The sequence below is a fragment of the Hypanus sabinus genome, chromosome 9 (genome assembly GCF_030144855.1).
Source record: "Hypanus sabinus isolate sHypSab1 chromosome 9, sHypSab1.hap1, whole genome shotgun sequence".
NCBI lineage: Eukaryota > Metazoa > Chordata > Chondrichthyes > Myliobatiformes > Dasyatidae > Hypanus > Hypanus sabinus.
The window spans coordinates 54,668,831-54,694,699 of record NC_082714.1 but is presented as its reverse complement, the minus strand read 5'-3'; the positions used below and the strand labels follow the sequence as shown (position 1 = coordinate 54,694,699).

The 25,869-nt window shown below is 43.4% G+C and overlaps 1 protein-coding gene and 1 long non-coding RNA gene across 4 annotated transcripts in view; one reads left to right on the top strand and one right to left on the bottom strand.

The window, feature by feature from the left end:
- Positions 1-473: 473 nt before the first annotated feature.
- LOC132399406 (uncharacterized) lies at positions 474-24,643 on the bottom strand. Of its 3 annotated transcripts, none has more exons than XR_009513988.1 (5): positions 24,521-24,643; positions 19,378-19,528; positions 12,396-12,538; positions 11,594-11,699; positions 474-1,293 (listed from the first exon to the last, which is right to left on the bottom strand). It is a non-coding gene; the product is annotated as an uncharacterized LOC132399406 (long non-coding RNA). The 3 variants fall into 3 exon arrangements; XR_009513990.1 differs by lacking the exon at positions 24,521-24,643 and adding an exon at positions 20,625-21,066; XR_009513989.1 differs by lacking the exon at positions 474-1,293 and adding an exon at positions 5,646-7,586.
- LOC132399405 (heparan sulfate glucosamine 3-O-sulfotransferase 4-like) overlaps positions 24,418-25,869 on the top strand; it is a 233,733-nt gene continuing 232,281 nt past the window's right edge. Inside the window, exon 1 of the mRNA XM_059979709.1 lies at positions 24,418-25,454. Within this exon, the coding sequence (XP_059835692.1) occupies positions 24,925-25,454 (530 nt within the window). The 5' untranslated portion in view covers positions 24,418-24,924. The remainder of the gene's footprint in view (positions 25,455-25,869) is intronic.

The following is a 25,869-nucleotide window of genomic DNA, read 5'->3' as shown; positions in this document are numbered from 1 at the left end:
ATAGGTACCACATCTGTATAAATGAGCACCTCTGTCTTAATTACAGATCTGTGCAAATAGCACCTCTTCATTCTGATTATATATCTGAATAAAAGTACACCACTGTGTCCTAATTACATAAAATGGCACCTCTGCATCCTTATTACACATCTGTATAAATATGTACCTTTGCTTCCTAATTACAGATTTATATAAATCTATGCCTCTATTTCCTAATTGCACTGCTGTAAAAAAATGGGTACCCCAGTGTCCTAATTACATTCGATTGGTTAAAGTTTCATGGCACAATTTACATTTGCGGAGGTCGAATCACTCATCAGCGCAGCCGTGACAGATATAGAAATGTGGAATAAGGGCTTCAGTGAGTGGTCAGCAAGGACTACCAATGAGAGGAGCAAATAAAATTACTCCCAATTCTGATTAATATTCTTAGAGTTCTAACCTTAAATTCCCACTGAGGTTTGAAGAAGATCTCAAATTTGGAATCAGGGTTTACTTCAGAAAATAAATTCAACATAGACAAGGAAATAATGAAATATTTTGTGCTCTAAGTACCTTGGACATGTCACGTTTCAAAGGCCAATGGTGTAGTGAAAACATTGTGCATAATTCAAACCTATCATCACCAAAGTTCAAGGTAAATTTTAGCATCAAAGTACACGTATGTCACCATATACAACACTGAGATTAATTTTCTTGTGGACATACTCAATACATCTATAGAATAATAACCAGATCACATTGGCTTCAGAGACTGAAATCATAAGTTGTGGGAGTTTGTGATGGTTCCTCCATGTTTTGATGGTCTAAGCGAGCATAGACAGCATTGAGCTCATCTGGAAGCAAAACCCTGCTGTCTTCTACGTTGCTTGATTTAACTTTATAAGGAGTTATAATATTCAAGCCCTCCCCGAGTTGTTCAGCATCCTTTATTGATTCAAGTTTAGTCTGGAACTACCACTTCACCCATGAGATAGCTTTCCAGAGACTGTACCTGGACCGCTTGTGATTTCTTTTTTTGTTGGTCCTCAGACTTGAATATCTCTGATCTGGCTCTCAACAAATTTTGGATCTCATGGTTCATCCAGGGCTTCTGACTACGGAAACTCTGAATGATTTTGTGAGGACACACTCGTCTGTAAAGTCCATTAAACCAGGTAACGAGGTCACCACTTAATAGCAGCATGCATTGTAGTGTTTGTTTTAATGCCCAGCCATTGGTTTCCTTCCATTGATATGAACTTGACTTCCTTTAGGTAGTTGGAAAATATAAATGCAAATGATTGAACAACTCTGTAAGTAAAAGAAAAACAATAATGGTTACCACAAAACCACCAGTCCACTAATATGATTGATTCTTGGTTGCCTTCCAATTTGGTTGAGGACAAAACAAGCTCAACTCTGGAGGACAATTGAAGATGGACATTGAGTGAACCATCAACATTCACACTCTGAGAAGCTTCAGCTCAAAGCCTGCGTTTGTTCAGAAAGAAAAGACAGTTATCAAGAGGAAATTGGGTTACGAAGGCCACGGAAGAGACTGCATTATGTAAATGGTGGTTGTTCTAATGGTTATTTTGAGTTCAGGTGTTACATAATAGATCAGATGGTGGAATAATGAAGGTTAGAAGGGGTGAGAGAGTGGGATTCGGCAAGATGGAATATTAAAGTTATGGGGAGTGAATTTCAAAGTAAAATTAAGCTAATAATGACACAAAGATGTATGAGGGTTTTTGGAAGAGAATGGGATTAGATAAAATGGGATATTAACGGGAATCTGCTGGATTCAGATTGAACAAGGTTTAAAGGGAGGCAGGGTTGTTTGCAATTAAAAATTATGTGAGTGAGGGGAGGAGTAGAATTATTCAAATTAGGATTTTCAAGGTCAGGAGAATGAGATTAATTCAGGATAGATATTAAGAGTATGAGAAGATTAGAAACAGAAGAGGTGATACAGGCTAATCTTTAACTTCACTTTTCAGTCCGATCTTTCATTGCTTTGCATTTCAAAAATCTATTGATTTTGGTGTTGATTATTTTCCACAACAAAAGAACACTTTATTAGATGGGAGAGGGCGTACAGGAGTGAGTTATGCCAACTAGTGGAATGGTGCTGCAGCAACAACCTGGCACTCAACGTCACTAAGACGAAAGAGCTGATTGTGGACTTCAGGAAGGGCAAGACGAAGGAACACATACCAATCCTCATAGAGGGATCAGAAGTGGAGAGATTGAACAGCTTCAAATTCCTGGGTGTCAAGATCTCTGAGGATCTAACCTGGTCCCAACATATTAATGTACCATATAACCATATAACAATTACAGCATGGAAACAGGCCATTTCAGCCCTTCTAGTCCATGCCGAAAGCTTACTGTCACCTAGTCCCACCTATCTGCACTCAGCCCATAACCCTCCATTCCTTTCCTGTCCATATACCTATCCAATTTTACTTTAAATGACAAAATCGAACCTGCCTCTACCACTTCTACTGGAAGCTCGTTCCACACAGCTACCACTCTCTGAGTAAAGACGTTCCCCCTGTGTTAGCCTAAACTTTTGCTCCCAACTCATATCCTCTTGTTTGAATCTCCCCTACTCTCAATGGAAAAAACCTATCCACGTCAACTCTATCTATAGCCTCATAATTTTAAATACCTCTATCAAGTCCCCCCTCAACCTTCTATGCTCCAAAGAATAAAGACCTAACTTGTTCAACAATTTCTTTGTAACTTAGGTGTTGAAACCCAGGTAACATTCTAGTAAATCTTCTCTGTACTCTCTCTATTTTGTTGATATCTTTCCTATAATTCGGTGACCAGAACTGTCCATTCCAAATTTGGCCTTGTACAATTTTAACATTACATCCCAACTCCTTTACTCAATGCTCTGATTTATAAAGGCCAGCATACCAAAAGCTTTCTTCACCAACCTATCCACATGAGATTCCACCTTCAGGGAACTATGCACCATTATTCCTAGATCACTCTGTTCTACTGCATTCCTCAATGCCCTACCATTTACCATGTAATTTCTGAGTTGGATGATTAGTTGGATGATCATACTGAATGGTGGTGTGGGCTCGAAGGGCCAAATGGCCTACTCCTGCACCTATTTTCTATGTTTTTATGTATGTCCTATTTTGATTATTCCTCCCAAAATGTAACACCTCACACTTATTAGCATTAAACTCCATCTGCCATCTTTCAGCCCACTCTTTTAACTAGCCTAAATCTCTCTACAAGCTTTGAAAACTTACTTCATTATCCACAACGTCACCTATCTTAGTATCATCTGCATACTTACTAATCCAATTTACCACCCCATTATCCAGATCATTAAAGTATATGACAAACAACATTGGACCCAATACAGATCCCTGAGGCACACCACTAGTCACCGGCCTCCAACCTGCTGAACAGTTATCCGCCACTACTCTCTGGCATCTCCCATCCAGCCACTGTTGAATCCATTTTACTACTTCAATATTAATACCTAACGATTGAACCTTCCTAACTAACTTTCCATGTGGAACCTTGTCAAAGGCCTTACTGAAGTCCATATAGACAACAATGTAGTTATAAAGAAAGCGAGATAGCAGCTATACTTTATTAGGAGTTTGAAGAGATTTGGCATGTCAACAAATACACTCAAAAACTTCTATAGCTGTACTGTGGAGAGGATTCTGACAGGCTGCATCACCGTCTGGTATGGAGGGGCTACTACACATGACCGAAAGAAGCTGCAGAAGGTTGTAAATCTAGTCAGCTCCATCTTGGGCCTACATCTAGCCTACAAAGTACTCAGGACATCTTTAGGGAGCGGTGTCTCAGAAAGTCAGCATCCATTATTAAGGACTTCTAGCACCCAGGGCATGCCCTTTTCTCACTGTTACCATCAGGTAGGAGATACAGAAGCCTGAAGGCACACACTCAGTGATTCAGGAACAGCTTCTTCCCCTCTGCCATCCGATTCCTAAATGGACATTGAAGCTTTGGACACTACCTCACTTTTTTTAATATACAATATTTCTGTTTTTGAACATTTAAAAAAAATCTATTCAATATATGTAATTGATTTACTTGTTTATTCATTATTATGTTTTGTTTTATTTATTATTATTATTATTATTTTCTCTCTCTGCTAGATTATGTATTGCATTGAACTGCTGCTGCTAAGTTAACAAATTTCATGTCCCATGCCAGTGATAATAAACCTGATTCTGATTCTGAAGTAGGATTGAAATAATTCGGATATTAAAGGATATGAGGGATCAAACTTCTAAGTGGCCTTGAATTGGAAGCAGTGTCAACAACAGATTCTGGATCACGGTAAAATGTCCCAATGTGCTCTGAAGAACTAAATATAAAAGAAATAAAGTATGACACTACTACACAAAGTGTTTTAGATGACACAACTAGGGGCTTCTACCTTTCCAGTATCTAGGTGGAAGAATTCCTGTTGATCCAGCATGGATATTTGACTTATGAAAGATCGTTATGAAAGGCTTGATAAGTTTGCCAGAAGTTTTTAGGAGTGTCAAGTTTGGACAAAATGGTAGCAAAGCAGTATAGACACTATTACAGTGCCAGTGGCTTTGGTTCAATTCTGCCGCAGGCTGGAAGAAGTTTATATGTTCACGCCGTGACCATGTCGGTTACCTCTACTTACTCCTCATTCCTCCCGCATTTCAAAGACAGACAGCGCAGCAGATTAATTGGTCACAGGGTGTGTAATTTCGTGGTATGGGCTTATTGAATGAAAAAGGCCTGTTAGTATTTGTATCTCTAAAATAAAACAAAGTGAAAAAGGGAACTTGTAAATGTGATGATTTTGGATTTCCAGAAGCCAGTTGACAAGGCGCCACATGAAAGGTTGCACAAGGTAAGATCTCATGTTATTGGGTATTCTGTTGGCATAGACTGAAGAATAGTTATTTCAAAGAAGACAGTCCAAATAAATGGATCTACTTCAGGTTGCAAGGATGTCGTCAATGCTTTGTTCTTAATTATTTACTATATACTATATGTACATGAAGAATATACATTATAGAGCACCATGGTAGCATAGCAGTTGGCATGATGCAATTACAAGTTGGGCCATTCCAGAGTTTGGAGTTCAATTCCGATGCCATCTGTAATGAGTTACTACATACACTCCATAACCACATGGATTTCCCATTCCCATTCTGATATGTCTATCCATAGCCTCCTCTACTGTCAAGATGAAGCCACACTCAGGTTGGAGGAACAACACCTTATATACCGGCTGGGTAGCCTCCAATCTGATGGCATGAACGTTGACTTCTCTAACTTCCGTTAATGCCCCTCCTCCCCTTCTTACCCCTTCCCTGATATATTTAGTTTTTCTCCCCCTCCTTTTTTTTTCTCTTTTTTTGCCCATCACTCTGCCTGTTCTCCATCTCCCTCTGGTACTCCCCTCCCCCTTTCTTTCTCTGTAGGCCTCCCGTCCCATGATCCTTTCCCCTCTCCAGCTCTGTATCACTTTTGCCAATCACCTTTCTGGCTCTCAGATTCACCCCACCCCCTCCGGTCTTCTCCTATCATTTCGCATTTCCCCCTCCCCCCACTACTTTCAAATCTCTTGCTATCTTTCCTTTCAGTTAGTCCTGATGAAGGGTCTCAGCCCGAAACGTCGACAGTGCTTCTCCCTATTGATGCTGCCTGGCCTGCTGTGTTCCACCAGCATTTTGTGTGTGTTGCTTGAATTTCCAGCATCTGTAAATTTCCTCGTGTTTGGGTTTCCTCCGGGTGCCCTGGTTTCTTCAGAGAAGGAAGAAGTACCACATGAAAAGAAGTACCGGTTAGTAGGTTAAATGGTCATGGTAAACTGTCCTGTGACTGGGTTAGTGTTAAATATGTGGGTTGCTGGGTGGTGTGGCTCGTTGGACTGGAAGGGCCTATTCCATGCTGTAACCCTAAAATAAAATTAATTAAAAAATAAGTAAATAAGAGTGGTGCGAAGTAAAGGTATCCAAGTTTGCTGATGACTTGAAAATAAATGGGAGGGTATGTTGCAATGATGCTATTTGGACTTTGCAACAGGGCAGGTTGAGAGAGTGGGTGAAAACTTGGCTTGATCATGCACTTCAGTAAGAGGAATGGAAAGGCAAACTGTTATCTAAATGAGAAAACCTGTGAATGAGTGAGGTTCAGAAGGATCTAACTGTTCTTGTGCATGAATCGCGAAAAGCACAGTTAGAAAGGTAGTTGGCATGTTGGCCTTTATTGCACAAGGATGGAGATAGGGAGGAGTCGGTATTTTCTTTAGGGTCACACCTAGAGCACTCTGCAGAGTTTTGGCTCCTTATTTAAGGAAGAATATACTTCCTTATATGGAAGGAGATAACTGAGGATGGGGAATCTATGGAATCCTCCCATCTAAAGAGGTGTAAGGATTAGTTCAGTGAGGGTATTTAAAGAGGGGAAGGTACAGTGTTGAAGACCAGGGAAATGAGGACCTTGGGGAGTTGGCAGACAACAGGTGTTGAGGCCCTGATCATATTGGAAACTCAGGATTGGGGGACCAAGCAGCCTGCTCTTGCTCCTAATTTCTTGTTTTCTTGTAGAACAGGAGAGAGAGGGTGAGGTGGAAGTGAGTCATCTGCCCACACCTGTACCCTGTTCCTACAGAGGTAACCTTGCAGAGCAACACTTGGGTATAGATCCTTAGGGGTTAGCTCAGACGCAAAGTTCCTTTATTATCAAAGTACGTATATATTATATGACCTTGATGTATAAAATATAGAAAAAAAGTCCGTCGAACACCCTTTGCACAGAGAAAAGAACACATTATGCCCACCAAAAACCCATGAAGATGAAAAAAACCCTTTAAAAAAGACCGTCAAACACCCAATGTGCAGAGAGAGAAAAAACCCACATCATGCAGACAATAACCACAATCAAATAGCATTCTGCAAAGAGAGTTCAGTGCAGAGCGGAGTCGTGAAGCAGTGGTCTGAACCGGCCCTTTCCCTTGCCTAGGGCCCTGACACCCTGACCTTTTCAATCTGACCCGTCGGGTTCAGTCACCGTGACACCCTCTGAGGCCTGGACCCCACCACCTCGACTCACCCTGCACCCGACCATTCCGATGCGGCCCTGTGCTTGAGCCTCTGTCCAAGCATTGAGTTCAGTCAATTCAGTACGCTCTGGTGCCTCGACCTCATCAGCTCAATTCGGCCTGTAATCAACCTTTCCAATTCAGCACATCATGTAAGTCTCCTGCCAAACAGCGAGTTCAGCCGAATTGGTACGCTTTGGCGCCCGGGCCTTGCCGCCTCGATTCAGCCTTTGACATGGCACTTAAAACAATCGATCCTTGGATCTTACTTGTTCTCCATGATGGGCCCACCACCTCGCCTCACCTCGGTTCTGCCACATTGAATTGCCTTCAAGTCCAAAGGGAAGTTACAGACTATTGCTTGTGTTGATCATTTGCCATGAAAAGTGTGATTAACAAAGTATTTAGTTATTTCCCTTGTTTTGTTGCCACCGGCCAGAAGTGACTGGGGTACAGCAGCAGGAAGAAAAGCCATTTCAGCTGATCCTCTAACAATGACCAGATACTGCAGATGTAAACAGAGTTAATCAGTTGCAGACATACACAACAGGCTAATCATGGAAACATACTGAAGGAGACTTTCATTGACAGATTGAGAAAGATGGGGGTGGACAGAGAAACCCTGGAATGTCAGAAGTTCTGTCAGAATTGTTCAATAGACTCAACAGAAGGGATTCAAACCATGAAATAAGGTCAGAGATTTGGGAGGGGATGGTACATTCAAGATGTTTCTAAAGGAAAGGGGTGACGGTTCACAAAGATGAGGGGGTCAAGCATGATATTTTGATTAGGGTGGGTTTAAGGTAGTATCTGAAGAGAGAGAAATGTTAACACTAGTTAATTGGAAATTAGGTGGTCTATCAAAGCGGCAGTAGGGTTAGGAGCAGGAGGTCATAAATAGAATGAGCTCAGAATGGGCAAAAGTTAAATAGAAGAGAAGCAAGCAAAAAATGTGAGTTCCATGGATTGGCTATGAACTCACTTCACAACATCCATTGTTCCCTGCGGTGGCATCAATGATGGAGGTCATGTCTGCCAGGGCCCTAGTCTGCTGCTGCCAGAATGCTTGGAAGAGAGCACAAAGGGCCATCCTAGCTACCAACTGTGCCTACTATTGCTAGGCCAATCGCCAATGGAACCCAGCTAAACTACTCCACCCTGGGAACCACGTCCGGCTGTTTCCCTGAGATTTGGCCCTGTGCACCAACTACAAGAAGCTCTCCTCCCAGTTTATTGGTTCCTTCAAGATTATCCAAGATGCTAATCCGGTCACTGTCTCCATCTGCCACTATCCCTCAGGATCATACCTACCTTCCACGTGTCCTGCCTCCAGTTTGTCACCTGTAGACCACTCAACTCACCTGAACCTGCACCTCCAGAACTCAAGATGGTGAAGGCATTCCACTGTAGACATTCTGCTATTTGATGGATTCATGTTGCCGTGGATGGTGTGTGCAGTTCCTGGTCAGCTAGGAAGGGTTCAGCCGAGAGGAGAGTTCTTGTGTGCCATCCAGTTTCATCTTCAATATATCGTTCACCGAGGAGTTGCTCCACATCCAGGTTGCTCTGGGCAGTCGGATGCCGGCCATAGGAGTGGGGTTGGGAACAGGCAGGTATCTCCCAGTTTCCACCCAGCTAACAGGAGTCATTTGCCACTCGGTTCCAGCTCATCACCTGCAGCCTATTTAAACCCAGCTGTCATTCAGCCCTTTGTTCACCTATCGAACCAGCTAGCTCCAACCAGTGGCTCCTAGCCTTCAGTTACCTTATTGCCTGTAGTGTTTAGTAATTATTCTCATTTTGTAGCCCCTTGTAGCTTGATAGTTTGCAGCTTTTTAATAAAGTTAGCGTTTATTGCTGAATTGTCTCAGCTGTTCTGCTTTTGGGTCAAGCCTGCTCTATGTTTCCTGACAGGAACAAAGGCTCATCTGGAATATTTGAAAAGAACAAGGCATTGCTTTTGCTGTATTCACTCAGTACCACCCGAACCAATTGTCGATGCTGAACAATCTACAGCTCAGCTGTCTGAGCAGAAATGGACAGGGTTGTCCATCTACAGAGAGGCCTTGACCTCAGTGCTCCACTCCCTGATATCATCAGCTCTACTATGTACTTATCCATCCTGATGGATTCAACAAAAGGCACAATACAACAAACTGGGAGGGGAAGAAGAGAACAGCTTCGTGTCCCTAATCAGCAAACTTTTCATTCTCCGACCATTAATATGCTGATGCTCCTGTTTTGGAGAACACACCTGTCAAGTATACATGCAAGTTCCTGCCAAAGGTGACTGAGTTGTTAGTGAGATATCCCTACATAGAACATTGACCTTTCAGACCTCTTGCTGAGTAATGGATAGTGGCCAGGGGAACCCCAGGTGACAGAGCAGTCAGCAGAGGAATGGGTTGCCAATTCTGAACTTATCAAGTAAGGTGATGCTGCCCTTCCGCATGGATTCTCTCATGTTGCCAGCTGGAAACATCATCCCAAGCTCCTCCAGCAGGTCTGGACCCATCCAACCCTCCCCACAGCTTGGCCAATGTTGGATGGATTGTCAAATATATCAAGGTCCAGTGGAAGTTTCTCTCGCATGCAGTTCACAGAGATTTGTTCATAAGGTAACATAATAGGTGCTGCAGGATGAAGTGTTACAGTTGCAGAGGAAGTGCAGGCCAGGCAGACACTAAAATGCCCAATCATATTGCGATACTCTAGATTGTGAGGAAAACGTCCATTTTATCCTACTAGGGAACCAGTGTAGAAGCTGTCCATGAGCGTCGTGCATTTATGATTTTGCATTTTTGCCCAAAGGCAGAAGGGAGAAGAGAGAATGTCTGGGTTCTTTGATTATGCTGGCTGCCTTACAGAGGCAGCAAGAAGTACAGGCAATGTTCATGGGGCAGAGTGGTCTCCGTGATGTACTGAGCTGTTTCCACAACCTTCTGTAATTTCTTGCATCACGGGCGGAGCAAGTTATCTGCAACTGACTGACCAAATCAATCCAGTGCAGCAAGGTGAACGGGAACTTGGTTCACCTCGATGTATCGGACTGTGTTGGTTAACTTGTCCAGGAGTGCTTGCTGAACTTCTTCATCTCTTGCTCAAGGATCAATTACCAGGGCATTGATTAGGGCAGCTGGAACGGTTAGACTCCAGTGATGGCCTGTCCGAAGCTCTATTACCAAACCCAATGAAGGATGCAACAGCACCAGTGCGGGGACAGGCAAGATTAACAAGGATGTGGTGAGTCCCTGGAATCACTGCCAGGAGTGAGCAGTGGAAGAAGAGTCACAACAGTGTTTAAGAAGGGTTCAGGTGAACACGAATGGTCCAGGTTTAACTGAGTGCTAGAAGACAAGTTTCTAGCATCATGATGGGCCAAATGGCCTGTTTCCATGCTGACTGACTCCATGTTGACAAAAACGGAGAACTATAGTTGTGAGAGGTTGTTGGCTTTGGAACAAATGCAAGTGAGGGGCAATTGCTGAACAGATTACCTGACTTGCACTACCGTAGTTTCCGTTTTCTATTTTCTAATTATGATTTATAATTTAAATTTTTATTATATTTACTTCAATTTGTACTTCAGGGAGCGTGAAGCACAGAAACAAATATCACTGTGATGATTGTACACTCTAGTATCAATTGTTTGGTGACAATAAAGTAAGTAAAGTAAAATTGAAATTAGGTGTACAGAGTACTGAGGACGAACAGGAACTCCTAGTGTCCCTTGGCAGAGAGGTTGATAACAAGGGAACTTACACTGGTGGAAGAATCAAAGGGGATGAAGGTGCCAACTGAAGAACAGTGGGATTTTGTTATTGGGAAGGATTTTGAAGGAAGACATTCTCTGTGTATTTAACAGAGTGTCCACAAAGTTATATCTTACTGCATTGAGGACAGGGAGCTGGGGAACGGGAGTGTCTGTTTAACAAGGACATGTTGGATCTTGCAGTGCTGCGAGTCCTGTGGTTTGATGAATGGTTGAGGCTTCAAGGCATGTGGCATCATGGGTGTGAGAGGTGGTGTGATCAGCTCCTGCAGAGATGCCCAGTAAGTACAGACTGTAAAGGTGAAATTACAGTACACTTGTAAAGGAATCAGCAGAGAAATTGCTCGGTGAATGGAGTTTGAAATAACCAAGAGTAAAAAAGGCAATTGGTGAAGAGACTGAGAGATGAAAGTAGAGAAGGCAGCACAAATAGAAATAAACTGATTTGCTAATGTAGCAAATATTACTTTGTAATATTTCACGACTGTAACTTCACAACCCCAATGTTTCCCCTTAGCAGCTTCTCCAACCAGTGTTTTAGAGAGGATGGGAGTCCTGCTTATTCTCATGCCCAGTGACACTGGCAGCCATTGAGGTGCCTCACCCACTCTCCTGGGAAAGCAGATCCAAACTTTGAGATCGGCATGCATTTGCCATGGTAAACAGAAATGAATAAATAGAAGAGGACTTGAAGACCACTATTTGACCGCCAGAGGATTTCATAACCATGAGTTATTTACCAGACTGGTTGAGACCGGGTTCTTTCTCAGTGCAGTGAGTATTGTGATTGATTACCCATTCCTGTACGACTGAGCACATTGCTGATGATCTTTAATTTTCTTCATCCTGAAGGAAAAGATGTGTGAAACCTTGGAATGACATTAAATTATAAAATAATTTGAACTGCCATCCATTCAAGTTGTGTGCATTTGTCACTGGGGACCACGGTAATCTAGTTCTGTTATCCACCTTCCCATTCCCTACCCGATGTCTCGGTGTTGGCCCTTCATAAAGTTTGAGCCTTCTTTCCCCAAGTGATGACATCAATTACCATGGAGTTCCAGGAGCACTCCAGCTGGTGGAATGGGAAACTTGTGGTCCCAACACAGAAACATTTATCCTGATCCAGGGAGCTCACGTGCCATGCAGGATCTACAGACTGCAATCCAATTCAAAAGTTTTAGGAGTTAGCACCATAAGCACCATAAAATGACCATGAAAGCTGCCAGATAGTTGTAAAAACTTACCCTGCTCACGGTGTGCTTCACTGGAGGAACTTACAAAGTAACAGAACACAAGAACAGGACCTTTTGGCCTAAAACATCCATGTTGGCCATCTTTAATCCCATTTTTCTTCTTAAATCTGCATCAAGTCCCTCCACCTGACAATTCTCCTACAACCCACCTTAGCTCAAAGCTAGGGGCAATTTGCAGTGGCCAACTAACTTACCATCCCAGCGTTTCTTTGTGAAAGGAAATTGTAGTCCCCAGAATAACTCAGACAGTCACAGAGAGAATGTGCAAACTTCACACAGACAGTACCTGAGGTTAGAATTGAACTCAGCTCCGTGTATCTGTGGGGCAGAAGCACTAGTCACAATGTTTCCCAACCTTCTTTACCATACAAGTACTTCCACTCCCACTGCATGGAGATGGCCTGTCACTGCTGTCATCTGATGTGGCTCCTGTTGGAACATAGAAGATTAAGAGGAGATTTGATCGAGGTATACAAAATTATGAGGGGTATAGATAGGGTAAAAACAAGCAGGGTTTTTCCACTGAGGTTGGGTGGGACTGCAACCACAGGTCATCGGTTAAGGGTGAAAGGTGAAATGTTTAGGGGGAACATGAGTGGAAATTTCTTCACTCAGAAGGCTGTGAGAATGTGGAATGAGCTGCTAACACAGTGGTGCATGTAAGCTCAATTTCAATGTTTAAGAGAAGTTTGGGAGGGTATTTGGATGGTAGGAGAGGGGGAGGGCTATGGTCCAGGTGCGGGTCAATGGGCATAGGTAGTTTAAACAGTTCAGCACGGACTAGATGGGCCAAATGTCCTGTTTCTGTGCTGTATTTTTCTATGACTCTATGTCCTGCATCCACATATTTATACGGTAAGTGTGCAAGGCTAGAACAGCGAACACTTGTAGGCAAATTGCCCATGAGACAACATTGCAATAAGTTCACATTCACATTATCTATCAGTGAGAGCAGCAGCAGCGGACGCTGTGGGTACTTTGGTAGCTTGTTTTGGTTTACTATCATCATGCCTATCACCCAGACAAATCATTTCACAACATAGAGGAAGTGCATCAAGGCAGTATGAAAATATAAGCAGTAATAGAACACAGACCACAAAGTTACACTTACAGAGAAAGTGCAGCACGAGGAGACAGAAAGGTTTGAGGGCCATGATGAGGTAGATTCTGAGATCAATTGTTCACCTTTTTCAGACAAGGCGCTTATTCAAGAATCTTTTTAAAGCAGGATGGAAGCTTGGTGGTGAGTGTTTTTTAGGTTTTGTATCTTTGCCCAATAGAAAGTGGCAGAAGAGAGAATGCCCTGGGAAAGAGAGTTGTGCAGCTTTGATTGTGTTGGCTGCTTGCCCAAGTCAGTGTAAAGTGTAGACAGGAAGTTCCAGTTGCGTTCCACTGCCTTGGAACAGAGACATATCTTTGGGTCTTTTGCATTAAGATGAAGTTGCAAGTGTACGTGGAGCACTCAGCCAACAAGCAAATTCAAGAATTTGATCAAATTTTGATGATGAGACATCTATCAGCCCCAAAGAGTGTCAACGGGTGGATGCTCTAACTCAGATGAAATTTTATGCTAGTCGTGAAATGGAAAATATGATTAGAATCAATTCTAAATAGTTTTTGGCAATGAAGTATAACCCTGAATTGGCCTGGGCCTTTTGATAAATTAACTTTTTAATTTAAATCCATGTATGGAAATGTAATCCAATTATAGGTCATGGCACTATGCAGAAATGTTATTACATTAGAAACCAACACCTCCTCTAAGTAATGGTAGTGTGATATGCAAAATGACAAGAACTGTGTAATCAATTTAGAATAATGATATTAGACATTCTACTTAGTTTATGAACATTCTCTGATATCTTAACTAACATTGTTAAAACTACTAGTGTGGTAATGGTTAATGTGTTAAACAACTTATTAAATCCTGTTTTCACATTTGTCCTGTGACAGGAAGAGTATATCATGTGACAGGAAGTTGTTTGATCATGTGTATAGAAGGAGTTTTTTGGGGTTACAATAATGATGTGGATTTCTGTCTTGGGGTTGGTAAAAAGAACCATAAACAGATATGATGCTTTTTGTATTTGTTGTTCCTTTGAACCCAGAGCAACTGAAAGAATGTGAGAATGCTTTTGTTTGAGAACTGTTTACTTCTTAGTTCCATTCCTTTTGAGCCATTGTTAAGAGTGGTAGTAAGGGATAGTGATAATTCTTACATTTGCTGTTGCCAGAGACACAAACACTTACTAAAGGACTATGAAAATTGTTTGCTTAATAGGGCAAGCATCTTTTCCCTTGTTACTAATTGCTTAATGAAACAATTTTCTTAAACATTGATTGGATCACATTGTATTGTAATAAGATGATGTTTTGCAGTAGTAACCAAATAAATCTCAAAGATTTGACCTTGCAATATGGATTAATTAGTATTATTTCATTATGTTGTGTGTAAGTGGGTCAGACTATAGCACTGATCATCTCTGGGTGAAATCAAACCTACTGGGCAATTAAACCAGGTACTGCGCCTGAGTGCTTCTGATCTCTGGCATACTGGACCATTGTCCATGCAAGTCATTTCTGTCCTTCCCAACATAGACTGGAGTTTAAAGGTGTAACCTACAGTCTTTACTCAAAAGTCACAGCAAGTAAGGAGGTGAACGCAACAAAACGTGAATGCATGTCTCTGTTCTTGTTGATGTATTGATGAAAACATCTGCAGGATTTATATTCTACAGGAGAGGACGCTTTCCTGCTCATTTCCTCCTTATTTCCCTGTTGCTTGCAGCTTTTCATTTTCATGTCACTCCTATGACTGAGCATTGTATATGGGCAGTGAATTGTTCAAACAAAAGTATTTCTCCTTGCCTTCCTGGCAGCTTCCGGGTGGCTGCTGTGGGCAGGGTTCTTTGCCTTTCCTACACAGAACTTGGCAACGGTAAGAGTTAAGTGTTTAAGTCCCAGAATTAAAAGTAACATAGTTAAGTAGGATGGAGTTTATATACGTAAAAAAATACCAGCATCAGTTATGGCTGCCGTGGAACTACCAGATTGTCATAAAAATCCATCTGGTTCAGTTAAGGACTAATTGGATTGCATTTCTAAAGAGGTGATGGACTGACTGGCTATCATGTGGCACTATTCCAAGATTCTATGATTGAAGATTAATCTCCTGGACACATTTAGAAGCAAATTGAGAGAAAAATCAAACCTGTGACTAACAGCTGAGCTGCAATTTATCTAATGGGTAATGCAAACTCTGGATCTGCTACTGAGCTCATGCGATTAACCCAGCGGTTTGTGGGTATTGTCATTACGGGTGGATTCACATAACCAATGGTATCAGGGTGTGGTTGAATCTCAGAAGCTATTTGTCCCATTGAGTCTGCTTTGGTTCAGTCAGCCAATTAATCCCATTTTCCCTATTTACCCCAAATCCCTTCATGCACATGTCCACACTCCAGAACCCCTTTTTTATTGGATTAGAATCCACCAAACTATCAGTCAGTACATTCAAAATCTGAGTTACACCTTAGAGAAAATAAATGCTTTTGCCAAAATCAAACTGATGTTGGCTGGTTATCAGCTCTTAACTCTCTATTTTATCCAGTTATTCAAATCCTCAGATTTTAAATATATCTACCAGATATCCATGTAACTGGCTCTGTTCTAAGGGCAACAGCCCCAGCTTCTAGAGTTTATTTTTACAAAATTACAATCCTTCTTCCCTAGGTCCAGTCTAGTGAATTACTTCTGAACTCTCTCCAAAGTCTTCACCTCCTTGTTAACGCAAACATGAGGAAATCTGCAGATGCTGGAAATTCAAGCAACACAAACATCCTGGCCTGCTACGTTCCACCAGCATTTTGTGTATGTTACCCCCTTGTTCAGATGGTTTCCCAGAAACGGGCCCAAAATTCCAGCTCTGTCGGAACTAGCGATTTGTAAAGGTTTCATGTGATTTCCTGGCTTTTACACCATGTCCAAATTTAAAGTTTTTAGATTACAACATACTTTGGAAATCTATCTTACTGTTAATTTGCTTGCACAGATCATTGTCTTTTTCCTTGTACCCCCCTGTAAAATGTTTAGTTATGGGATATTGTTTTACCTCTCTCTTCATGGAAAGATTTGCCCACTTACAATATCTGCACTCAACTTTACCCGTCAACAGTCTGCCATTTCTTTTGGGCAGCCATCTGAAGACCATCACTTCTATTTTGTTCTCAGATATCCAAGTCTTAGGTCAGCAAATAATTTCAGAATTGTATCTTGAACCTCAAGTGCAAGGTATTAATGTGACAAATCCCAATGCTGAGCCCTGGAAACTTCACCATACACCTCTCCTGGTCTAAGAAAGTGTCATTAACCACAACTGTTGAATAATTCTTATAAAATATATCCATACTGATTTATCCTGTGCACTTCCACTTTGTGAATTAGTCTTATTGAACGTGCATCCAATGTGCAAATCTTCTACACTTCAGTCTCCTGTCTTTTCAGGAACATTATCAACAACTAAGTCAAGTTAATCAGGAATAATTTTCCTTGAACATTTCTGCGTTGGATCCTTTATCTGTTTCTTCCTGAACTTTTGATAGCTGGGACCACCTCTGTTTCCAAGGGGACTGGGATGGCGATGGGCAACAACATCCCTGACTTCCCTCAGCAAACCAGAGAACAGTTCAGTCCATGTCTCCACTGGACATGATGCCAAATTAAACTAATCCCTTCTGTCTGATCCATATTAGACCATAAAACACTGGAGCAGAATTAGGCCATTTGGCCCATTGGGTCTGCTCCACCATTTCATCATGGCTGATCTATTTTCCTCTCAACCCCAATTTCCCACCTTCTCTCTGTATCCCTTTATGCCCTGAATAATCCAGAATTTATCAACCTCTGTATTAAATATACCCAATGACAGGCCTCCACAGACACCTGTGGCAATAAATTCCACAGATTCGTCACTCTCTGGCTAAAGAGGTTCCTCCTCATCTGCATTCTAAACTGATGTCTCTCTCGTTTCAGGCTGTGTACCCTGATTTTAAACATCCTCTCCAAATCTACTCATTTGAGGCCTTTTAACATTTGATAGATTTCACTGAGATCCCCCCCTTATGCTTCTGAATTCCAGTGAGTACAGGCCCAGAGCCATCAAACACTCATATAATAAGCCTTTCAATATCGGAATCATTTTCGTGAACCTCCTTTGAATTCTCTCCAATGAATCCACATCCTTTCTTAGATTCCTCTATTTCCTGCACATTCATGTACCTATTTAAAAGCCCCCTTCAAAGCCACCATTGTATGTACTTTAATGGAGCAGCCAGAACTACACACTATATCCAAGTGCAGCCTAACCATGCTTTTCCACAGCTTCAGTATGACTTTTTGACTCTTGAACTCACTGCCTTGCCTAATGAAGGCCAGCGTGCCTTCCTGACCATTTTATCTGCTTGTGTTGTTACTTTCGTAGTCCTGGGGAATTCCCCTGTAGTGACGATTGCCTGTACATTCTCCTTGCCAATCTTTTTGACTCTTTCAAAAAGAAGGTGGTTTGGGGACATGAATGGAAACTGTCCTCTGAGCAGTCTGTGCTTGAAAGGAACAGAATAGCATTGGACTTGTTGAGAATCATTCAGTTTTGCAACCACTAGCACATTTTCATTGTAATGTACTGATGTGAATGAGTATTACTGTGAAGGATATCCAATTGAATTGTAAAGAGTTAGCATAGACATAGGAGGCTGAGTGGCCTGTTTCTGTGCTGTACCAATCTGCAGTTGAGGCCACATGATGTTTTCTCCTTTTCAACGTTAGCAGATTTCTTTCTCTGAAGGACCATTGAACTATTTGTGATTCTAAGACAGTTGAAAGGCTTCTTGGTCACTTTTACTGATTGAAGTATTTTAAGGTTCAAATTTTAAAACTAAGTTGAAATTCTTGAGGTACTTGCTCCTGAACTTCGGCGGCTTATCAGATCCTTCATTTCAATGTGGGATCAAAAGAGCTTTGCTGGTGAAAATTCTGGAAGGCTTCAGATTTGTTATGAGAATGGATGGTAGTGAGTGTATTCAATGGATCAAAACCAATCAATCAGGTCAGCCTCAGTCTTGCCGATGATGCACAGAGTGGTTGTTCGTTAGTCATGGTCTGAGTTAATGAGGAGTTCTGCCCCATAATGAGTCAGCATCATCCAGAAAAGTGGAAGCAGTAATTGTGGAGCACTGGACTTCTGTTACTGTTATTATCCTGTTACTGTTTTCATTAAGTGTTTTACTCTCATACGCTGCAGTCTGCAGCTGATTATTAGATCTTTGTGTCATCTACAGGATTCAATAACTGCTTCCCTCTGCCTATAAATTGAACTTCCAGGGGGACTCATTCAAATAATGGTGATGGATAAACTGAAGGGTGAATTGATAAAAACCATCAATTCGTCTGATTAATGCAGACTTGCAATGTTACAAATATACAACATCATGCTCCTTTTCCCGTCAATGTTCCTGGCGTGCATCCCAACAATCCGTTATTAAATTTGGGCAAGGGCCTTTGGGGTATGATCCAACACATCTGGCCGATGTAATAGGTCCCATAGCTCTATATGAAATAAGAGCTTACTATTCATACTTATCCCACCATCACTCTCACTGTTATAGTTTTTGCCATTTTGGGGAGCTTGCTTTGCACAAATTGACAACTGTGTTTCCTGTCTTGCAACAGCCATACACTTAAGATAAAAAGGACTATGTTGCAAAGGAGTTTGGAATGACTTAATAGATAATATGAAAGTCTGTGGCAGGAGCTGTTTATTCCCTTTCATTTTAATGCCAGAAAGTGGCCAGAGGGGGGCAGCAAATAACCTCCCACAAACATTACCTGTTCTGAATGTTGTTGAGCAGATTTTTTGCGGTGCTCTCTCTCCATTCATCCTGTCTTTGCTCCTGTTACATCTGGTTAGCACACGCACAGAGACTACCTCACCGTGCAGGAAAAAGAGCAAGAAAGGGAGGAAGAAAGATTGTGGCAAGAAAAAAAGAAAGTGTAATGGATGGGACAGCGGATGTGTGGGAAGGAGAAGGAAAAGAATGAGAGGTCGAGGGTGAAAAATGTAGGGCGGATAGAGGCAGAAAGGACTGAAAGTGAGCGTAAGTAAAAGGATCGCAAGAAGGAGAGAGGGAGTGAGAAAAAGGAGAGAGAATCCATGAAATGCCAACGAGACATCAGCAAAGCAAGCATAATGTTAAAGCATTGGTATGTTTTACCGTTGAAGCTGAGCTGTGATCCAGTTAGGGTGCACCTTTGTTAAGATTGGGAACTCTTGATTAGAGGTGGGCTGCCTTCCAGTATCAGTATGCCAAACATGGCTTCTCGAACACTAGGTGGTTATTGCAGATTAAGTGTTACATACTTGACCTGCAAAAAAAAAGAGATGATATCTCTGAAATTATGTCCACAATTTTGTGCCATTTGTCTTGTTTCCAGCAGCAACTGCATTCTGTAACCCTCTACCCAGTTTCAGTACCAGTTTTTATCAAAGCTGCTGAATCTGTTTAGGTTGGCAAAGGGACTTATTCAGAGTGGGAAAACAAATCCAAATATAAACAAGTGCCAGCTGGCCGCAGAAGGATTTTGCAGCCTCTTTGTACTTTAAATAACATCCTTTTGCAGTCTTTAGAGATAGTCTAAATTAGGATATAGTGTAAAATATATGAAGAGAGAAAGGCAGGTGAAACGTGATAAGAGTCAACTGGGAGATGCTAAAGGTGAATTTTATGGGGGGGGGGGGAAGGAAGTGATGAGTTTGGGAGGGTGATCTAGTTTATACATCTGGGTAGAGCTGCCCACTCATAATTGCCCTTTAAACCAACTTGCTTGCTGAAACACTGAAGACGGCAGGAGGGTTGATTAGAGGAGGGAAGACAAAAAGCTAGTCCCATTTGCCTGTGTGTGGTCCATACCCCTCTAAACCAGGGCTTCCCAACCTTTTTATGCCATGGACCAATACTATTAATCAGGAGCTCTGTTGACACCAGGTTAGAGTCTAAACCAGTCCTATCCAGGTATCTCTCCAAGTGCCTTTTAAACGTTGTTTCCGTACCTGTGTCAGATACTTCCTCTAACAACTTATTCCATATACTAACCACTCTTTGGAGTGTAATTATTACCTTTCAGGTCTTAGTGAATCTCTTCCCTCTCACCTTAAACATATGGTATGTTCTCTAGTTTTTGATTTCCCAGCATTACCTTAAACACCATAGGGAGGTGCATAAAATTATGAGAGGTATCATGACAGGGTGAATATGCATAGTCTTTATAAAGAGATAATGGGATAAAGGCTGTGTGTATTCAGCCTCCCTACACTCTTCGTGATCTAATACACCTATATAGGTGAATTCCTCATTCTCCTATTTTCCAAGTCCTAGCCTGTTGAACCTCTCCCCATAACTCAGAGTCTGGAGACAGAAAAGTAAACAGGAGGGTGTGAGTGCAGTTAGCACTGTTGCTTCACCTGCTCGACTTGATTTGATTCTGAGTCTGCGCTGTCTGTGTGGAGTTTACACGTTCTTCCCGTGATCATGTGGTTCTCCTTTGGGTGCTCCAGTTCCTTCCCATATCCAGAAGGTGCGTCGGGAGGCTAGTTGCCGCTCATGTAGGTGGGTGGCAGGAAAATTGGTGGGTAGGGCATGCGGACACAGTAGGGTGGGGGGAATGGACAGATGAGAAGGCTCTAAAAGTTAGCATTGATTCCATGGGCTGAACAGCCTCCTTCCTCGTTGTCAGAAAATATGAGAAATAATAAATTAACTTGTGAAAAGAAGGGAAGGGAGCCGGGGAGGAAATTGAGAAAGTGAGGAGATGGGGAACCAGGAAGAGAGCACGTGGAGCTTACAATGTGCTTTAGAGAACTGTGGTCTGGAACTGGCCTGGTGTCTGTAAAGTATTTTGCTGGATTTATTGAAACAACCTTTAGAATGTTAAGTGCAAGTTGCTGATTTCAGCCATGACAGATGGTTTAATTTCACATCATCCCATTGCTCCTCTTAAATACAACTTTATACAACCAAAGCTTTGTGAAATTCTGAGAGGTTTAATGTGGATTTTCCAAATTATTGCAGTATTTAAGCTTTTAGTCTTCTCTTTCCACACACCAAGGATGTGAAATAATAACTCGTGTTTTCTATCAAGCAACATGCTCAAAACAATGCTGGCAGAAAACTGAGGCGACTGAATTGTCAATGTGCAAAGCCTCAAATAATAGAACAATTAGATAATATGTCATTTGTCAGTGTGAGTTTGTTAGATGCAGAGAAAAAAATAGGTAGATGAGGCACCTTCATTGATGCAGGCAGAGCTAACTAACCTGGGTGTAAAAATGGCGGGGGGGGGGGGGGCAGCCAAGCATCCATCAGTTTAGAACTATAGAACATTACAGCACAGAAACAGGCCTTTTGGCCCTTCTTGGCTGTGCCGAACCATTTTTCTGCCTAATCCCACTGACCTACACCTGGCCCATATCCCTCCATACACCTCTCATCCATGTACCCATCCAAGTTTTTTCTTACATGTTAAAAGTGAGCCCGCATTTACCACTTCATCTGGCAGCTCATTCCACACTCCCACCACTGTCTGTGTGAAGAAGCCTCCCCCTAATGTTCCCTTTAAACTTTTTCCCCTTCACCCTTAACCCATGTCCTCTGGTTTTTTTTCTCCCTTAGCCTCAGTGGAAAAAGCCTGCCTGCATTCACTCTATCTATGCCCATCATAATTTTATATACCTCTATCAAGCCTCCCCTCATTCTTCTACGCTCCAGGGAATAATGTCCTGACCTATTCAACCTTTCTCTGTTACTCAGTTTCTCAAGTCTTGGCAACATCCTTGTAAACCTTCTCTGCACTCTTTCAACCTTATTAATATTCCTCCTGTAATTTGGTGACCAAAACTGTACACAATGCTCCAAATTCGGCCTCACCAATGCCTTATACAACCTCATCATAACATTCCAACTCTTATACCCAATACTTTGATTGATAAAGGCCAATGTACTAAAAGCTCTCTTTACTACCTTATCTACTTGTGATGCCACTTTTAGGAAATTTTGCATCTGTATTCCTAGATCCCTCTGTTTTTCTGCACTCCTTAGTGTCCTACCATTTACCTTGTATGATCTACCTTGGTTTGTCCTTCCAAAGTGCAATACCTCACACTTATCTGTATTAAACTCCATCTGCCATTTTTCAGCCCATTTTTCCAGCTGGTCTAAATCCCTCTGCAAGCTTTGAAAATATTCTTCACTGTCCACTACACCTCCAATCTTTGTATCACCAGCAAATTTGCTGATCCAATTTGCCACATTATCATCCAGATCGTTGATATAGTTTGTTGGATAAAATACTCCCAGCAACTACTGTACATGCTGATTAAAATGTTTCTGGGATCCAGAGAATATTTCCACCACAACTCTAAACAAACTGAGAGAAAACTATCCACAGCCACCTCCATTTGTATAAAACCTTCAGTCCAGTACCCATCCCAAGCACCCTGTGCCCACACTCTCAAAGAAATATTGACACAAGAAGATGACGGGAAGGTTTGGTGAGAGAGGTAGGTTTGAAAGTCTGTATTTAAAGAAGAGAGGGTAAAAGAGACAGAGTGTAAGTAAGGGCACTAAGGAGCCCAGGGCTTTAGTCGATGACATCAAGACTATAGCAGTGGAGGAATAATTAAAAGTAGGTTGTGTTTCTGGTGATATAACGTTGAAAGGTAGTGGCCAGGAGTGTGCTGGGCAAGTGAGGTCTATATGTAAAGAGATAAAGGATTCAGTAGCAAATGGGAGGTGGAGTCTATGAGAGCTTTAGAGGTTGTAACAATGGGTCTCAGTCATAGCCCTGTGGTCCAGAGCACAATTAGGCTCAAAGGTTGTCATCAAAATGATCAAGAGTTCAGTCAGTTTTGGACAGTTGGTAGGAAAAGGGACGGAGATGGTGGCTAAGGAACCAAGATTGTGATGGAGACCCAAGTCTTCTGAATATGTTTGGAGGAAACTCCTGCTCATCCAGTATCAGGCGTTGGACAAATTCAGCAACGGTTCAGACATGCTAAGGAGTCAGAAGGTAGCGGTGAGGCAAGGTTAGTAACAGAATCACTGTGTGGAAAGAGGTCCTTTGATCCACCCACTGTCAGCTGGTCAAATTACGCTGATGCTATTTATTCATCCCCATCAATTTCCCCTGGATTCCATCACCCTATTGGACAATTCACAGCAGCCAAGGAACCAAACAACGCACTCGTCTCTGGGATGTGGGAGGAAATCAGATCAAATACACATTCATAGGGAAACGCACAAGTTCGGAATGCAAAGGTCAAGGTGGAACCTGGGACTGGAACTGTGAGGCAGTGTTTCTACCAGCTGTACCGCTGTCACCAGTGAATGTGTTTCCAGCTGCTGACTGGGCAGCCGAGGAAAAGTACTTTGAGGGGCATCGGGCAGAAAGGAGGAAGGACTCGGCAGGTCAAGCAGCATCTATGGAGAGGAATAAACAGTTGGCAGTTTGGGTTGAAATCCTTCATGAGGATTAGAAAGGAAGGGGGAAGAAGCCGGAATAAGAAGCCTGGAGAGGTACAAGCTAGAAAGTGATAGGTAAAGTCGGGTGAGGGGGAAGGTAGGTATTACTCTGGATTTCCAGCATCTATAAAATCTGCTGTTTATGATTTGCAATGGGACAGTTGTCAATACTGTTACTGGCTAGTGGTGGGGATTCTCTGACAGTGACCGAAAACTGCAGGGAATTAGGAATATTCCCAACAACTGCAGGTGGAAAACACAGGAATTAGATATGGAAAAGGGGAAACTGCTAGTAAATGCGGTTAGAGAGAGGAGGGAGGGGCAGAAGAGGATTAGTAGGATGGTGTAGGTAAGGAGAGAGGAAAGTGGTGGAGGGGCAGGGATAACAGTGGAAAGTGAGTAGAGGGCAGGGATGGGCTAGAGTGGAGGTGGGTGGAGTGGTGGCTGGGTAGGAAACATCTGAGGATGGGGAGGGAAGAGGAATGAGAGAGCAAGTGAGAGTGGGAGGGAAAGGATGGAGAGGGACAGGCTGTAGAGAGGAAAGGGACAGAGAGTAGGGTGCGGAGGCTGGGAGGGAGAAAGCGGAGATGGAAGGATTGAGAAGGGGGCGACGGAGAAAAGTGCAGAGAGGAGGGTGGTGAGGAAGAGCAGAGAAAGGGAGATTAGGAATGAGGAACAAGGTTGGAAGAGCTGGCGAGTGGAGAGTGAGGGGCGGAGTGGAGATGGGAGGAGAGGAGGAGGAGGAGGTGGAGAGAGGAGGAGATGAGAGGCAGGGGCCAGCGCTCAGGACCAGCTGCCCCGCACATCGTGCAGACGCGGCGCTGCCGGCAGCGGCTCGCACCTGCACTGCTCGCTGCCGACTGGCGGATCGCTCAGCCGGATCCCCGGGGCAGATGCTCCGCGCCGTGTCAGGGAGCGGCAGTCGGCGGGCTCTCTGACCATGAAGTGCAGCTGCTTCCCGTGCTGAGGCTGCGGATGGACTCTACTGGGACCAGGAGGATCCAAACTGCAATTTGTAAGAACAAAAATCCGTAATAATCCGGGGGAAAGAGCGGAGAAATAAGAGGGGGAAGCAAGGCAGGAGCCGCGTTCGGACTGGAATAGCATGTGCCTTGGACTGAAATAAATCAGAGGTCATTTCGTTCCATCAGAATTAGATGGGGACAGTTTGTTGCAACGGCTCATGCTATACTTGGAGTGAGAAGATGTCTCTCAACTGTTATCGGAGCAGCATTGCTGACAGAAATGGCTTTCTGGTCCAGTGCAACAGTCCCGCCATATAAAGTATCACAGCGGGTGCTCTTTGCCTTCACACTCACTCTCTCCCTCACCTATGTGTGCTACACTTTGATGAGTTGCTACACCTCCATCCGGTTCCCATTGCACGACGCCGGCTACCTGTCCCAGTCCCGGGCCGAGCAGAGGGCGGAGGAGGCGGCCGAGGAGAGAGCGACCTCCCCACGGCTCCGGGTCAGGGTGGAGACGGTCAGTTCGGCCGGACCGCCGGCAGAGGCTGCAGGCAGCACGGGCGGCTGGAGAGCCGCCAGCCCGCCTCAGCTGTCCACGGTGCAGAACTGGCTGGAGAGGGACGTCCAGGAGTCGAGTACCCCTGACTTTGGCGTGCAACGCCTTCCTCAGGCCATCATCATTGGCGTGAAGAAAGGAGGGACGAGGGCGCTGCTGGAGGCGATCCGAGTGCACCCGGACGTCAGGGCAGTCGGGGTCGAGCCCCACTTCTTCGACAGGCACTACGACAAGGGGCTGGAATGGTACAGGTAAGGTGCAAACTGCCTGAGAGAGTCGGACACCCCGCCACAGACCCGTGCGGCTGCACCGGCGCCCAACGAGTTAAAATGTTTTGGCTCCGCACAGTTGATTTATAATCCGCCAGCTCAAAGCTCGGAGCTTAATTCGTGCGCGCCCATGCTGCATCCAATGCATACGAGGAGAAATGCAACATGTATGGTGGCAAAAATGTGTTCCGCTGCCTTCCTCAATCCGCGCCGCTCTTCGTACAATGTGCTTCCCTCCCCCGCGTGCACCGGTTCGGGCTATCCGCATTCCTCTGGGGTGGCACACACAACTCCTGGAGGGTGCGAACTCGCCTGGGTTTCTCCTCCGCATTCCGGGGCAATGGGCAGAGTAACTGAGAACAGCCGCCCCCCTCCCTCCCTCCCTCCCTCCCGCACA